Consider the following 18860-nt stretch of genomic DNA (forward strand, 5'->3'; position numbering starts at 1 on the left):
AAATTTCAAAAGTGTACAAAATTACAAAAATTTTACTTTAACATTGGAAACCAGTGCAGTGCTTCAACCTATTAAACCATCCGTTGCATGCCACGAACTAGACTTGGGGTTTGCTGTACTTATTCTTAATATCTTCATAAATACTTCATGCTTTTGCTTGAATGGCCATTAGACTCAGGGACACTTGTTTCTGAATCTGATTTTCCATCCATATTAATACCTTTTCCATCTACAATATAGCACCTGAATGCTGTTTTGTGATCAATGTTGATCTTAAATGCTTTGATCCTTTAACATGTTCTTTTATGCGCTCACTGTCCTTTAAAATAGTATTTACTGTTGAAGCAGTGAGACCTAATTTCCTTGCAATAGATAACAAACTTTGTCCTGCTTCTTACTTTTTAATAATTTTCATCTTCATTTCTAAATCAATTTTGTTTCATTTCCTAGCACTGCCACCACTTGCACTTTCTGTTGGTCACTTTCCCTTCATCATTGTAATAAGTAAATAGGAATGAAGAGAAGATTCTGAAAATTTATTTATGTTTTTTCATATGATTGAAGATTTCAGTGAAGGGGAAACACATTTCACCATAACATAAAAACCCACACAATTCCAGTTATTGATATTATAGCTTACTACATCGTTACTACTTGTTTATTATTTTTTTTTTATTTTTTTTTTTTATGAGAACCCCAAACACGAGAGGTATTATAACCTATAGTACTTAGTACCGTGCTTGGGTTGGAGGTTGAGAAGACGAAAGCAGATATTTGTTGATATTGGACTTGAACTTCTGTAGATTGTAATTTTCAGGAAATACGTATGAAGGAAGGTTGTTCCAGAAAACGGCAGTTGAATGAATAAATGAGGAAGATGAAAAGTTGGTTCTGTGGGTTTCAAGTTGGACAGTAAATGGATGTTGGCTGGTGGCGGCACGTGTTCGGACTGTTTTGAAAGAGAGAGAGGGAATTATAGAAGCCAATTCAGAAGAACAGTGCCCATGGAAGTATCTGAAGAAGAGGCATGCAGCAGAAACAGTGCGTCTATGAGAAAGTTAGTGGAGAGACTCTGTTAGAGATGAATCATTAATTAACCTAACTGCCCTCTTCTGAATGGAATCAAGAAGCCTGAGAGAGGTTTTGGGGGCACCACCCCAGATGTGGGAACAATATTCCATGGCAGGGCGGATTTGCGATTTATACAGAGTGAGCAGCTGTTTGGGAGAAAAGTAACGCCGAGAGCGAAAGAGAAAACCAAGTTTTTTAAATGCAGAGGAAGCAATATTTGTAATGTGCTTGTGCCAAGAGAGATTAGAAGTCAGGGTAATCCCCAAAAGAGATATATCATTTTGCCTAGAAATCGGAGTGTCACTAAAGATAAGCATAGGAGCAGAAGAATCCTTTTTGCGAGATATAAGACAAGATTGAGTTTTAGAAGGGTTGAAATCAACTAAGTTGTCTTTGCCCCACTGGAGAATTACCTGAAGATCTTCATTTAAGGAATTGGCAGCAGATTTTCGAGAACTTGAAGCTGATTGAGCTGGACAAGGTTTCTCAAAATGGAAAGTTGAATGCAATGTGCTATCATCGGCAAAACTATGGATAGGATTTCCAGTCAATGGAAGAAGGTCATTGATATACAAGAGGAAAAGAGTGGGGGAAAGAACTGAACCTTGGGGGACACCGGCATTAGTGGAGAAGTTAGAAGACAGAGAGCCATCTACCATCACCCTCAGTGAGCGATGAGAGAGAAAACTGGATAACCAATTACAAAAAACAGTTGGCAAACCATAAGATGGAAGCTTGTTTAGAAGACCTTTATGCCAAACACAATTGAAAGGATTTGAGATGTCAAGAGCAACTACTTGTGTTTCACCGAACCTTTCCATTGAATTAGTCCATAAATGGGTAACATAAGCCAGAATATCACCAGTGGATCGACACTGACGGAATCCATACTGGCGATCGTTGATCAGACAGAAGGTTTCTAAGTAGTTTAAGAGTTGGCGGTTAATTGATTTTTCCATTACTTTAGAAAGAGTAGAAGTAATTGCAATGGGACGATAATTGGATGGGAGGGATTTGTCACCCTTTTTAGGAACTGGCTGGATATGAGCAAATTTCCAAGAAGAAGGAAAAACACCTTTGGAATAAGAAAGTGAAAAAAGGCGGCAAAGAATAGGAGTAAGTTCAGGAGCACAGGTTTTGAGAACAAGTGGAGAAATACCATCAGGACCGGGAGCTTTTCTTAGCATCAAGATTCATCAAAATCCTTCTGATATCCTTTTGACGGAAGACCACAGGAGGCATTGAATGGAGCGTGTTAGGAATTGTGGGAGGTGTTTTACCAAGATCATTAATACATGAGCTCAAAGAAAAATGGGATGCTAGCAGATCAGCTTTATCCTTGGCTGAAGTGACAACAGAACCATCTGGTTTGGACAGAGGTGGGAGCAGAGATGGGCAAAAGTTGCGGCCAATAGCTTTGGCAAGAGACCAGAATGCTCGGCTACCATTAGGGCAAGAAGCAAGTTTTCTACTCTTAGCCTGTTCAAACTCTAGTTTGGACTGATTAGTAACTGCTTTACAATTGTTGCGAGCTTTGGTGTAGGCAGAAAATGAAACTGAAGAATTAGAAACAAGCCAATTACGATATGCAACATTCTTCTCTTGGACAGCCTTAGCACATTTATTGGAAAACCAAGGTTTAGATAAAGGACGAGATTTTAAAGTGGAGTGTGGGATAAAGGATTCCATTCCAGCAAGAATAATTTCACTGACACGATCTGTGGAAACGTTGACATCAGAAGTTTTGAAACAGTAATCAGACCAAGGAAAAGAAGAAAAGAAGTCTCGCAGGTTATCCCATTTTGCATTCTTGTAATGCCAAACAATACGAGGTTGGGAATAGCCATGAGATAAAGGTTCCATTGGAGAAGAGGCAATCACCAGGTTGTGATCTGAAGTGCCTAAAGGACCTCTCACTTCAACCTTGTACTTAGAAAGGTTGTTTGTGAGAAAAAGATCAAGCGTATTGGCTGTATGATTAGGATTGTCCAGTATTCTTGTAGGTAAATGAACAATCTGTGCTAGGTCATTAGTAATTGCAAAAGCCTCAGCATCTCGACCTGCTGGGTCGGTGTGACTAGAAAACGGAAGCCAGCTGGAGTTGTGAACGTTAAAATCACCAAGGAAAATTACCTCACTGTTAGGAAAGTTGGACTGGAGAAAGTCAAGTTGTAAAGAGAGGAAGTCAAAGAGCTCCAAGTGATTAGTGGAGTTGGGAGAACGGTAGAGACAACAGATGAATTTTACACAATGAGGTAGAGAGATTTTAAGCCAGAGAAGATCAAAGAGAGGAGATTCCAAATTGCCAAGTCTCTGATAGATTTATAATAGATTTCACTAACAGAAAAGCCCAATAAACTGGAAAGTGCAAATTGCTTTTATTGTTTTATGGTTGTGATCTCCAGAAATTTGCTTTAGAAAAATATCACAAAGGCATTCAAAATTGTTTCTTATAAGCAAACATATAACAATGCATTCTCTGACCAGACAGTGTAGCCCTTTCTCTCAGCTAATAGTTGCATTTGTAAGCACGTTGGCCATGTGTTTTGTTTTTGCATCCTATAGTAAAAGTGATTTTTGTGTTATGCTTATTTGACATAAATTTATATAAAACTAATACAATTTCCATTATATCAGCATTAAATAGCTTAGTTATATAGTGAAAATTCCAACTTCTGAGGTCTTGGAATGAATTAGCAAAAAAAAAAAAAAACCCACAATGTTTTATTGGGTTCACATTACGATATTTTCACAATACCTCCATTTATTCCTACAGGATGCAAAATACATTTCCATATTTTTTTTTCAGTTTGCACTGACTGGCAAAAACTGACGTAAAGTCAAATTTATGTAAGTCGGAGAGTGCCTGTATTGATAAATGCAAGTTACTGCATTTAGGTATCAGTAATTCCAGAATAACATACCATTTCACTGGTACAAACTCAAGACAGCAAACAATGAAAATGACCTATGAGTAATTACTCAAGCTGAAATCAATGAAAGCAAGCCGTTTTGTCAGCATGCATAAAGAGGCAATTATTGAATTTTATGAGGCAATGATTATTTTTCATCTGGAGTACTGCATACAGGTTTGGAATCTCATTTTAGGAAAGATTCATATCTGTTGGAACTGCTGCAGAAAAGAGCAAGAATGCTAGGTGGGTGAACAGAAAGGTACTCTTATCAAAAGAGACTAGTTCCGTAAATTGAAGCATCTGAAAACTAGGATCTGTGACCACTCAAAACTGAATTTTTTTTCAATAAAACTGATTCACCCTTGTTCATTTTACTTTCACCCATCAGGGTCTTATACACACAAATTAAATCTTCTATAAGGAGTCTAGCTTACAAGCTCTGCAGCCCACATATTTGGGAGTCCCTTTTGCTAATCTCAACAGACACACTGCCTATCTTTGGACCCTTTTAAGAAGCCCGGTCTTGTTAGGTTTGATCTCCATACCTGGATAAAGTATTCCAAGTGTAGTCTTACAATTGCCTTATACAGAAGCATTATGATCTTCCTATCTCTATAAGCAAATGTCTAAGAAATTATCAGTAGGATACCATGGGCCCTCCTTTCCACTTGTCTACACTTTGAGAACTTCATGTCTGACTATATCATAACCTCAAAATATCATTTTTCTTCTAAAGTTTTTAGTTTAACCCCGACAAGTGTGTGAGATATTTTGAAGTTGCTATCCCCCTAGTATTAGAGCTTGCATTTTGCTACATTTAAAGATAGCTGCTACTTTTCTGACTATCTCTGGAGTCTATCTAAGGGGATGAATAACATTGGTCCACTTGATATCAACAGTTTAACTATTGATGATCCTGCTCAGGTTGCTGACAAATTGAATAGGTATTTTGCATCTACATTCACACACAAAAAAAAATTTTTAGGGAAGGAAATGCCAGAAATTTATCAAACTCTAACAGGGAACTGAATGATTTTATGATAACTGAGAAATTAGGATTAGTAGAGGCATATGATGCAAGAAAGCAAGCTTATATAGCATCAGCCAAAAAAAAAAAAAAAAAACCCCTTCCCATTTCATCCATCCATTTACTCCAAATATTTGTCTAGTTCTGCCTTGAACTTATTTAAGTTGTTGACCTCCACTACAACGGATGGAAGTTTGTTCCAACTATCAACCACCCGCTGGCTAAAGGCAAATTTCCACACATCTATTCTACAGTTGGCTTTCCTCAATTTGAATTTATGCCCCCTCAGGTTCTTAGTCTGAGCAAGTGGAAGTATCCCGTCAGCATTGGGCCTGCTCAAACCATTCAAGGCTTTGTACACCTCAATCAGATCACCTTGCAGGTGCCTAGTCTCCAGACCCTGCAGGTTGCAGAACTTAAACCTTTCTTTGTAACAGCAACCCTTTGTTCCACTCACCAATCTCATTGCCCTTTTATGTTGATGTTATTAAAGAAAATCAAAAACAAGACTTGTCCTAGTACTGAACCGTGAGGAATCCCATTTCTTACATTAGCCCAATGTGAAGAATAACTGTTAATCACAACCCTCTGTCTCCTGCAATCCTTCTAGTGCAGTGACCAAATATAGTTAATTATAAAATCTATTGAAAAAGCAAAAGTGTTGGGAACAGGTAGGAATATTTCAGCAAAGTTCAGAGTAAAAGACTAAGCCCAAAAACAGAGGGGGAGATTCACATTACTGCCATTGACCTTTTCTTAGTCTTTTTATTCCCTCCCCCCATTTCTTTGTTTACATATTTTGTTTTGATCTTTGATGTGATATATTTCTGAAACACTGGCTTTTTTCCTTCGTTTTACTATTTCAATTGCTGACTTACATATGGCTACATATGTACTTTCTGTTTTTTGATTCCAACATGTTCAAGCTTATATATGATCTGTCACATACTACTTAGTCAAATGCTCTGCTGAAATCTAAGTAAACAGTGTCAAAATTATTACCTACATACAGCTCGTGAGTGACTATCAAAATAACTAACCAGTTGGTTAAACATGGTTAAATATATACCATATATTAAAAACATTGGTTTATCATGTTTTCTTTTAACAGAACCATACTGTGTTTCTTTCAGGATACCATTGCTATCTAAATGATCCTGTAATACACTCTTTATCATTGCCATTTCTGGCAGTTATAAAATTTTTCAGTCTTTTGATGTCAGTCGTTGCTGAGATTGTGTGAGAGTAATTATTTTTGTAAGGATGAAATACTTTATTCTGCATTATACCCTAAATTATCGTCCTTTATATAAACCTTTGTTTTTAAATTAATGTGCAAACTGTTTAAGTTAAGAATGTAGCATTTGTAATTGGCTTGTATCCAAACCCCCTGCTTCAGTTTCTGTCTGCACTGAAGCTTGAAAGTACAATTATTAATCAATCCAAACTTAATTTTGAACAGGTTAAGAGCAGAAAATTTGCTTCTTGTTCAAATGGTAGTCAAGCATTCTGGTCTCTTACCAAAGTTGTTGACTGCAACTTTATTCATTCTGTATTTCTTCTTCTGTTATAACCTGATGGTTCTGTTGCATCCTCAGCTAAAGATAAAGCTGACTTTTTAACATGCTTTTCTGCTAACTCTTGTATTACGCAATTTTAGTAATCCATTTCCTATAACCACTAACCATTTCCTGTCATTCAGACATGAAGTTCTCTGAACAGGCTAGATGGGCTGCTAGGACAGCTCATGAGGTTTTGCAATAGTAGTAGTAGTAGTAGTAGTAGTAGCAGTGGCATTTGATGCAAGAAAGCAAGTGTATGAGCTTATGCAGCATCAGCCAAAAAAAAAAAAAAAATCACACCATTCCCTCCAAATGCCTGTCCAGTTCCTCCTTAAATTTATTCAACCTATCAACTTCTACAACGAAAGATGGAAGTTTGTTCCAGAAATTAACCACCCGCTGGCTAAAGGCAAATTTCCGCACATCTAATCTACATCTGTCTTTTCTTAATTTGAATTTATGACCCCTTAGGTTCGTAATCTGAACAAGGGGAAGGATCCTATCAGAATTCAGCGTGCTCAATCCATTTAAGGCCAATCATCAATGATATACAGGAATTTTGCCAATGGGGATAAAGAACTAATCATTCCACTGTATAATGCAATGGTTAGGCAACACCTTGAATACTGCATATAGGGTGCTATATAGGTCTGAAAACCTCGTTTAAGAACAGATGTGGATCTGTTTGAATTTGAACAGGTGCAGAGAAAAGTAACAAGATTAGTGAATGAAACAAAAGGGAACTCTTACCAAGAAAGACTTCATTTTCTGCAAATTGCAGTGCCTGGAAACTGTGAGGAGATCTGATTAAGGTATTTAGGCTTTGAATGGATTACTCTTGCACAGACAGTACATATAAGGGAGCATAAATCCAAATTGTGGAAGGATGGTTGTAGGATTGATGTGCAGAAATTTATCTTAACACAAAGTGTAGTTGATTATAGGAACAAACTTCTATCTGGTGTTGTGCAGTTGGTTAGTTTGAATAAATTTAAGGAAGAATTACACAATTTATTAGAGGGGAGGGACAGCTGATGGTTTTATTTATTTATTTATTTTTTTGGCTGATGCTGTATAAGTTTGCTTCTTTGCAAAATTTACTGATTGCTACTAATATTAATACTTGGTGCATGCCACTCAGTGCCTCTTGACAGAAGGATGTTAGAACAATTCTGAACGATCTCAATGAAAGCATCAAGATTGATCCTAATAACATTTCCTCATTTACTCCTGAGTGTGTTCCTGGTCTGTGTCACCTCTTTACTTTTTTATTCCACCAGTGTTTTTCATTCTGCTTGGTAATTTGTTCATATCCATCCAGTTCCTAAAAAGCGTGACTAATTCCTGCCTTTCGACTTGTCGTCCCATTCCACTTAACACTACTCCAAAGTAATGGAAAAATCCGTTAACTGCCAACTCCTAACTTATCTCAGTCTTCCATCTGATCAATGATTGGGACTATGGATTCTGTCAGTGTTGATCCACCAGTAATGTCTTCGCTTACATTATCCATCTATGGACAAATTCAATAGAAAGGTTTGGTGAAACTCAGTTTGGTTGCTCTTGATATTTCTAATGTTTTTGATCATGTTTGGCATAATGGTCTTCTAAACAAGCTTCCATCTTATGGATTGCTGATTGTTTTTTTTCATTTGTATATGCAGTTTTTTTCTCTGACTGCTTGCTGAAGGTGATGGTAGATAGCCCTTTGTATTCTAACTGTCCACTAATTCTAGTGTTCCCCAAGGCTTAGTTCTTTATCCCACTCTTTTTCTCTTGTATATTAATGATCTTCTTTAACTGATTGGAAATCCTATCCATAGTTTTGTAGATGATAGCACATTGCATTCCACCTTCTACTTTGAGAAACCTTGTCATGCACAAACAGCTTCATCTTCTTGAATATCCACAAGCCCTTTCTTAAATGTCAATCTACAGGTAATTTCCAAGGGAGCAAAGATAACTTAGTTAATTTCAAACCTTCTAAAAGCTTCTGACTCTTGTTTTCTCTCTCTCTCTCTCTCTAAAGCCTCTGACTTTCTTGTACCATATGGCTAATAATAATAATACCATAGAACTGGAGGAGGAACAGCAAGAAGAAATACAACCCAGAGTAGCTGAAGTGGAAAGAGATGAAGTCATGCTATCCAGAATAGAAGACGAGTGGAAGAAGGCCCTAACAGAATTCGAAGGAATGGACCCCACAAGAACCCACATGATACCTAAGCAGAGGCCAAATAAAATCCTATGGAGAGTAACAGACCACCTCAATCGGCAAATAATGCCACATTACCTTGACAACAATGGTGCAACGCTGGAGGCTATCCACACAGTCGTATACTGTGCTGCCATAGCAGCTACTAGGATTAATGGAAAAGAAATGAGAGACCAGCAGCAGAAGAAAACAGAAGGAACCGCCAGCTTTGGAAAGAAGACTTCAGCAGAAGATAGAAGAATTAAGAGTCAAGATAGGTCAGTTGACCCAGTACCAACAGGGTAATAGAAGTAAGAAATTGATTGGAAAGGTAAAGAGCATCCTCAAGTGCCCACAGCAAACATGAGACCAGAAATCAGAGAATAGGAGAATATTTAGACACACTGAAGGAGAACCTCCTCGCACTCAGCAAGAGACTAAACTGACACAAAGAGAGCTCCCAGAGGAAAATAAATAACCAAATCTTCAATGAGGACCAAAGAGCTTCTACAGGAAACTGGGTGAAGATGAGAAAGCAGGAAACAGACCACCCGAGAAGAAGATGATCAAAGAGTTCTGGGGAAATATCTGGAGCAGTGAAGTAAGACATAACAGCAAAGCACCCTGGATATTCGTAGAACGGAAGAAAATGAAGGACATACAAGAGATGAGAGAGTGGGAGATTCAAGAAGAAGAAGAAGAAGTAAAACAGTCAATTAGGAACACTCACAACTGGCCAACCCTGGGAATTGATAACATCCACAACTACTGGTACAAGAAGCTCACCTGCAGATACAAGCACCTAGCAGAGGTCACTCAAATGATAAGCAACCTGGAGACAATCCCGAAGTTTTTCACTGAAGGAGTCACATATCTGAAGCCTAAAGATGAAGACACAAGAAACCTGGTGAAACAGAGGCCAATCACATGCCTCCCAATGATGTACAAGATCCTGACCAGCTGCATAACTAAGAAGATATCAGACCACTTAGAGAGTCAGAACATAATGGCCGAACAGCAGAAAGGATGCAAGCGGAGGAGCAAAGGATGCAAGGTGCAATTAACCATAGATGTCGCAGTTATGGAGCAAGCCTTCAAGAAGCACTGCAACTTATACAAGGCTTACATCGATTAATGCAAGGCCTTCAACTCTGTACCTCATAGCTGGCTAATAAAGACCCTGAAGATCTACAAGGTCAATCCCATAGTGACAAATTTCCTAGGAGCAACAATGGCGAAATGGAGTACCACCATTAAGGTTGAGAACATCACAACCAGGCCAATCCCCATTAGAAGAGGAATCTTTCAGGGAGATGCTCTGAGCCCACTATGGTTCTGTCTAGCACTCAACCCGCTATCCACCATGCTCAGTGGCAGCAAGTATGGATATAACCTCAAAGAAGGAAGAAAGAACCTGTGCACCCTTACCCACCTGATGTACATGAATGACATCAAGCTCTATTTGGCAACCGAGAAGCAACTCCAGCAACTCAACCTAAGCAAGGAGTCCCCTCCAAACTAGGAGGCACAAACAAAGCTAGAAAGATGGACAGAGAAGACACTCTATGGCAGACACTACACTGATCTCCATCAAGATCATATAGATAAAATTGCTTCCAATGCATGGCTCATGAGCGGGATGCTCTTCCGCGAGACTGAAGGATTCATGCTTGCCATCCAAAACCAGGTAATCAACACCAGGAAATATAAAAAATACATCGCCAAGGAGCCCGGGGTGTTCGATGACAAGTCGACAATGCCACCTGGCCTCAGAAACAATCCAACACATCACTGCGGGATGCAAGGTGATCACCCATACTGAGTACACTCATACACGATCAGGTAGTCAGGATAATACATCAGAAGCTAGCAAGGAAATACCAGTTGATCGAAGAAAGTGTACAGTACTACAAGTACGAACCCCAACTGAAACAGTACTAGAAACCCCAACCCACAAGCTATACTGGGACCGTGCCATAATAACGGATAGGACAATCCCACACTACAGACCGGACATAACCCTTATGGACAAGAAGGAAAAGGCTACCTATCTGATTGACATAGCGGTACCCAACACTGGCAACCTGCAGAAAACCCATGGGGGAAAAAAAATCAGGAAGTACACGAACCTAAGACAGGAGATCAAAGAGATGTGGCATATGCAACAAGTAACGACCATCCCGATCATCGTGTCAACCACAGGTATAGTGCCAAAGACCCTACATAGCAGCCTAGCAGCAATAGGTCTCCCAGCGAACACCTACAAGGAACTCCAGAAAGTCGCAATCCTGAACACCTGTAGGATAGTCATAGAGTTCTTGACCAACAGTAACACCAGATATAACAACAACCACCTTGTGTACTTGGTAGCAATACCTGTCACGAGGTGAAACCCCCAATCAGGGAGAAATAATATAACAGTAATAATAATAGAATACAATACAATATGTATTAGTCTTCATCAAGTATGTTACATCGCAAACTCAGTAAGGATTGTAGAATCCTTATCAACAAGTTATTACTATACAATTGCTCAAACACAAATTTGACTATACAGTTCTCAGTTCCACTTATTAAAAAACAAAAGCAGTAAGGGGAAGGAGTAATAATAATAATAAACTCTAATAATAAAATAAAACAATGATAATAATAATAAAATAAAATAATTATAATAATAATAATAATAATAATAAACTCTAATAATAAAATGAAATAATAATAATAATAATAATAAACTCTAATAATAAAATGAAATAATAATAATAATAATAATAAACTCTAATAATAAAATGAAATAATAATAATAATAATAATAATAATAATAAACTCAATCCTGTTTTATCACATAAAAAGAGTCTACTGTTCCTGTACTCATTGTTGATAATACTCAGATCTCTAGACAATCACATATCTCTTTCATGTATTATTACTTCTAATCTTACTTTGGCAAAAGCACATCACAAATATTGCTTTCTCTGCATAAAAAAAACTGGGTTTTCTTTTTCACTCACAGTATTACTCTTCTAAACAACTACTCACTCTATGAAAATCTCAAATTGATTGTACCATGGAATATTATTCCTGGATCTGCTCTCCCTTGAATGGAGTCTTCAAGGGTAAGAGTGGTTATGGAGGCACTGGCTAGATGTGTTTCTTAATTTCCTAGAATGTATTTCAAAGAGGGTAGATGGGTTAATTAATTACCTATATTTTACAAACTCTCTCCGCCCTATGTCACATAACTGTTCAGTTTCTGCTGGATGCCTTTTCTATAGATACTGCATGGGCACTGTTCTGAATTGGCATCTGTAATCCCCCACTGTCTCTTCCAAACCAGTATGAACATGTACCATAACTAGTCAACCTCTATTCTCTGTCCATCTCCAAACTGATAGAACCAATTCATTTTACTTGCTCCTCTTAGAGCATTATAGACCCCAGTCAAGTCTCCTCTATGGTACCTAGTTGCCACCTCTTGTAGCCCATGCATTTGAAATATTTCCTCATATGGACATCCTTTTGCCAATCTCACCAGGTTTGTTGCCCATCTCTTCACCTTTCATGAAAAAAAAAAAAAAAAAATCTGCCGTCAGTGTCTTTTTTTTAGGTGTGTCAATCTCAATGTGGGCGCCTCCGTAGCCAGGTGGGCAGGAGCAGCAGTGCGTAGCACACGCTTCTTGATTAGACCGGGGTTCGAGCCCGTGACCAACCAAATACGGAGGATGTGGAAGGTCAAGAAATGATCGCCGCATATCCACGGAGCAATATGGCCTTAGTTGCTAATGCTCCTAAAAACCAAATAACAACAACAACAACAACAACAATCTCAATGTCTTTTTTTAGGTGCGTTTTCCATACTATTTTTTTTTATGAAACTCCAAACATGAAAGGTGTTATCACCTATAGTACTTAGTTGCATGGGTTGAATGTTGAGAAGATGAAAGAAGATACTTTTGTCATTAGACTTGAATTTCAGTAGATTGTAATTTTCAGGTAATACGAAGGGAAGTTGTTTCACAAATATGGAAGTGAAGGGATAAATGAGGTCAAATGAGGTCAGTTCTTTGAATTCAAAGTCGGACAGTAAATAGATGTTGACTGATTGCGACTTGTGTTTGTACTGGTTTGTAGAGGGGGGAACTCCATGCAGCAAAAACAGAATGTCTGTGAGACAGAGAGTAGAGCGACTTTGTAAGAGATGGGTCATTGATTAACTTAACTGCCCTCCCTTGAATGGTGTCTTCAGGGATGAGAGAAGTTATGGAGGCACTGGCCAGATGTGGGAACAATATTCTATGCTAGAGCAGATTTGAGAGTTGTACGGACTGAATAGCTGTTTAGAAGGAAAGTAATGCTGAGTGCGATAGAGTTTTTTAAATGCAGGCGAAGCAATATTTGTGATGTGCTTATGCAAAAAAAGGGATTATAACTCAGAGTAATCCCTAATAAAGATATGTGATCATGTCTAGAAATCTGATTGTCATTGAAGATAAGCATGATGATTTCATGTAACCCACAAATCCTTTTCTTTGTCTACTTTTTTTTTAAATTCAGCACCATCAAATGTATAAGTTAATTTGGTGTTGCTGTTTCCCAAGTGTAAGACTGCATTTTTCTGCATTAAAATATAGCTGCCACATCTATAACCTGAAGCCTGCCTTAAGTCATTGTGAAGTAGCATTGCTTGTTACTGATCATTAACTACTCTCCTGATCCTGACGCCACCTTCAAATTGTGATACAATGCTCTGTGTCTCTTTGTCAATGTCATTAAATGACATTGACAAGACAATCAGAAAAAAAAAACAGCGGTCCCAGAACTGATTTAACCCAAACTGAGATGTAATCATAAATGCCCTGTCTCCTGCCTCCTGTCCTGCAACCACACTGTTATCCATTTTAGAATCTTCAACATATGATTACAGCATATTCCAGCTTATACAATGTCTTATGTGGGATTGAGTCAAGCTAAATTTTTTTGCTAAAACTGAAGTAAACAAAGTAGAAATTATTTCCTACATCCAACTCTGTCAAAAGAGCTAACCAGCTTGGTTAAACATGAATTTTTCTTTACAAAAGCATGCTGTGTTGCCTTTAGAATTCCATTTCTACCTTAATTACCCTGCTTTGGACTCTTGATCATTGCCTTCAGAATTTTTCTTGCCACCAAAGTCAGACTGGTCTATCAGTAGTTACTCACTTTGCTCTTAGAACTGTTTTTATATATTGGTAATACATTGTCACTATATGAAAGCAGTTCTAAGAGCAAAGTGGAAATACATTGGCACTTCTCTAACACAAAGGGATTCTTCTGAGTTCAGTGATGCCCTCATAAAATCCTTATGCATAACCTCACTCAAACTAATATACATACTAATACACACTGCTCGTTGGCGCCTCCGTAGCCAGGTGTGCAGGAGCAGCAGTGCATAGCACACGCTTCTTGATTAAACCAGGGTTCGAGCCCGTGACCACCAAATATGGAGGATGCAGAAAGGTCAGGGAATGACCACCGCATATCCCCGGAGCAATATGGCCTTAGTTGCTAATGCTCCTAAAAACCAAATAACAACAACAACAACAACAACAACAACACTGCTCATCGTGGACTAATGTTATTAGTGGAGTCCCCCAGAATTAAATGTTGGGGCCATTGTTGTTTTCTATATTTATCAGTGATATTGATGAAGGTATAACAGGCTTAATGTCCAAGTTTGCAGATGATTCAAAGGCTGGCAGGGTTGTTAATGACAGTAATGATGGTATGCAGCTGCAACAGGATCTAGAAAAGTTGAGCAGATGGGCCAAGAGGTGGCAACTGATGTTTAACATTGACAAATGCAAAGTACTGCATATGGGTAGCAGTAACCCCAGAGTAATGTATTAGCTGTGCAGTATTACACTCAGGGTACTGGAGAATGAAAAATACCTGTGGGTAATTGTATCGTTAGATATGAAGTTTTCTGAGCAGTGCAGACAGGCGGCCAGAGCAACTCATGGGGTCTTGTTAATGATATACAAGAACTTTGCTAGCAGGAATAAGGAGGTGATTATCCCTTTGTATAAGGCAATGGTCAGGCCACACCTTGAGTACTGCATACAGGTCTGGAGGCCTCATTTTAGGAAGGATGTAGAGCTGCTAGAATGAGTACAGAGAAGGGCAACAAGATTGGTGAGAAGAACAAAGGGGTGCTCTTATGAAGAAAGGCTTAAGTTCTGCAAGTTGGAGCATCTGGAGACTAGGCACCTGTGAGCTGATCTGATTGAGGTGTATAAGGCTTTGAATGACTTGAGGAAGTTCAATGCTGATGGGATTCTTCCTCTTGCTCACATTATGCATTTGAGTGGGAATAAATAAATAAATAAAATAATTAATCTTTATGGTACGTAAAGGTACGATACAATGTACCCATCACTGCATGGTGCCAGGGGTTTCACATGGAAATTCATGGAAAATTCAAATTGAGAGGAACGTCAGTTGCAGAATAGATGTGGGGAAATTTGCCTTAAGCCAGTGACTCGTTGACTGCTGGAACAAACTAATCTGTCATTGTGGAAGTTGATTGATAGCTTAAATAAATTCAAGGAACTGGACAAACTTTTGGAGTGAATTTTTTTTTTTTGGCTGATTTTATAATAAGCTTGCTTTCTTACATCATATGCCGCTGCTAATGCTAATATTAACAGCAGGAGTTTTCACCATGGGATGCAGATTGCAATTTCCTTCCCAGAAGCTGCACAATGAATATTTTATTTGCACAGAATCTTGAAAACAATATGAGATAAGACTGAATAAAATATTAATGGTATGGTATAATAGTCATATTGGTATAACATATTGGTATGACAATTATGGTAATAATGCTTAAGGGAAAAGTTTTTATTTGTTTTTGGAGTAAGTGTCATTCATGATTTTTAATCTTCAGCTACTGAGGCTCATTTTTCTTTACAGCACTCTCTCTTGGCAAAAAGTAAAACGTTGGTTTCATTATACTTCCATTATATTAAGATCAGTATAAAAATGCTTAAAAATTTTCAAAAATTTCCTAAAAGTATAAATAGAGAGCATGTTAAAAGTATAATTATATTACTTTACAGAGTATGGGATTAATTATCTTTTATGAAACAAAAAGAATAAAAGTATTTGTAAATTTTCTTAAACTGGGAAGAATGTTAATTTGGTATATCTGTGGTTTTCTTTATTTTGTAGGGAACATCGACAGCGGAATACTTTGTATCAGGAACTTTGTTTTCACGACTCTGATGCACTTGGAGAAATGGATGAAGGTGCCGATATTACAGGTATTCGTATCTTTATTATTAAACTGTCATTATTTTATTTTAACAGTTTTTCTTAGTGAATTAAATTGAATTGCTGAATCAATAAAAAATGTCACTTTTTTCTATTATAATATAAGCTTTTATTTGTAAAAATAATTATTAAAGAATTGAGAGAAAAATGTACTTCACTGTATGTAATTAACAATAGTGTATTAAATAGGCATAAAACATAGAGGCCCAAAAACATAAACACTGGGATAGAATTTTTATTTAAATTAACACCAACCCAATAGGAAGATAGAACACTTTTCTAGCCATCATGAAATCCATGGTCTACAAAGTCCAGCCAGACTTGCTGAAAGAGGGGCAGAACCTGAGGCTTGATTGAATTAACCCATTCAACAGCTTCTTCCAGTATTGCTCCTTATGCCCGGTACTGAACAGGCATCCAGTCTATCAACAAAAATAAATCCAAGTTAATCTGTGTCAAGGCAAAATAATAGAGATGCATGCATGCAGCAGTAAACAAGGGACTGCAGTCAGTATGTAAATCTTTATTTCCAACTTATAAATTTAATAATCATTAATTGCATGTAGTGATGTGTTTTTCTTTCTTGATTCAGTTGACCTGCATGACAACTAGTAATGCCCTTTAGTTTTTGCAGTATAAATAATTAACTTTGGTCTCTGCTTCAAGTCAGAGCTCATTGGATGGCTTCTCCAGGACCAACTCTTACCCTTATGATCCAAGGGATAGGATTCAGCCTGGTCAGGTTACAAGTGTAGTGCTTAAATAGTGAGAATGGGATTTTACTGTTTGTAGTAGTTGGCTAGCCTGAATACTGAAAGACAAAAAAATGTCTAAATGAGATGATCTAAATATAGATTATCCCATTTTTTTGCCCCTTGTGGGATAGTGTGTGGGCTGATGCCATCCCTTTCATCAGCTCACATACTATTCCACAGCAGAAAAAGGACCAGAACAGAACACAGATCAGAAACTACAGCATGCTTCTTGATCATTCTATTCCACAAGTAAAAAGCCCATAGGGAAAATATACCTCTTTCATTTACCAGAAGGGTTTGGAAGGATTGAGAGGTTTCCTAAATTGGTTAAATAGCTGTGACCTGGAGACTTCTTAATAGAAACCAAAAGTGATAGGCACTTAGGACAGCTTCTCCAAGCCATCAGAATGGGACCCTTCTTGGTTTTGGAGTAACAACTATAAAACTTGTATTCATGTTTAGGGATATGAATCTAATCCCAACTATAAACTTCATCCTTACTTTCGATTCACCAACATCTCTTAATTCAATTACAGTTTTCGAGGCTGTAGTTAGCTGATCTCAGGTGGTTGATGTTCCCTCACTTTAAGTTATTCCAGGGTTTTTAGCCTGCACAATGTGAAAATCATACACGAACACATACTATGTAGATATGATATGCTTATCATTCACCATGAGTGCACACTTAGGAATCATTAATACCAGTATAAATAATATATAATTCAGTTAGTTTGGTACTTGCACTGCTCAGTAAAGCTGTGTGTGCCAAATCTCATAAGGCATTTTAAGCACAAAAAATATGAACACTCACATATGTCCTGCCATGTCATGGACCTTTGCACCTCATGTGGTACAAAGGACCGAGAAATTAAGGTGCATTCAGCTGGAAACCTACATATGTGAACTGCCGAGGTGAACATCCTGTGCACTCTAAAGCAGTGGCATGTAGAATGCAGTCTGCATACTGCATGTACAAGTCTGGGAATGGGTCTACAAGAAGGTGGACTCTCTGCTCATTATACACACCATGAATGAGTTACTTATCAAAAAAGATACAAGCTTAGCTATCACTAATTCTGCGAGGTATGTTACGAGAGACCTTTTTTCTCTAGCATTTCTGGAAACTAAGATATAAATAATTATTTATCGAGCAGACTTCGTATGGACAGACAAGCAGATATATTTTTAAATTTGTACTTTTAAGATGGAAATGCAAATTTTTGAAGGTGGATTAGAAATATTTTTGTTTGAAATATTTTATTATTGGGAATGTTAAAACAAAATGATATTTTATTACAAAGACAAATGTTGTAATGTCTCTGAGACTGTTGTGGAAAAAGAATGCTAATTAATCACAAAATTAATGCAAAAAATTAAGTGGAACCCAGAATGAAACTATTTTATTTTGGAGTCTGCTGATAAATCTAGCAATCAGGTGGAGGCTAGTAGCCAAAATATTTTGCATGAGATTACTGTAGAATAGTTTTTATCAACCTTTCTAGAGTAATGGAACATTTTGAAATGGGTAAGAAATTCATTGAACACCATATATGTACATATATGCAACGTTTGGAATATAAACTTCATTTTGTTCATTTGCCTTCAATACCTAAAACGTTTTTTTAGAAACAAAAAAAATTCAAATCAGTTACGTCATAAGAATTTGTTTATAGTATAGATATGATGAGTATATCTTCTTTTTTATTTTAAAGTGCATCATATCAAAATGTTGACAAGTACTAATTTTTGGTGATGCATTTCCCTTGGGCAATGATTGTGTAACACCAGTGTTCTGTAAAACTCTGGTTATAAAACCATTGCTCTAGAGTAGAGGGTTCCCCCCCTACAGATTTGACCTTTGGCTACAGTACCCATTTGCAGGTTTTTTTTTACCATGGAACCATAATATCTTTAAAAACAGTAATAATTAACAATAAATTTGACTCTGTCCCTCCCAAGAGGTTACTGTATAAGCTAGAACAGGTTGGGATTACTGGAAGGATTCTAAGATGGATTGCTGGGTGA

General features: G+C 37.5%; 1 protein-coding gene across 1 annotated transcript in view; it reads left to right on the forward strand.

Moving 5' to 3' along the window:
- The window catches only part of LOC150079667 (C-Jun-amino-terminal kinase-interacting protein 4-like), a 540406-nt gene that overhangs the window by 142046 nt on the left and 379500 nt on the right, over positions 1-18860 (forward strand). Inside the window, exon 8 of the mRNA XM_090383158.1 lies at positions 15979-16070. Within this exon, the coding sequence (XP_090239284.1) occupies positions 15979-16070 (92 nt within the window). The remainder of the gene's footprint in view (positions 1-15978; positions 16071-18860) is intronic.

Source organism: Mastigoproctus giganteus, chromosome 10 (genome assembly GCF_048544385.1).
Source record: "Mastigoproctus giganteus isolate SK-2022 chromosome 10, ASM4854438v1, whole genome shotgun sequence".
NCBI lineage: Eukaryota > Metazoa > Arthropoda > Arachnida > Uropygi > Thelyphonidae > Mastigoproctus > Mastigoproctus giganteus.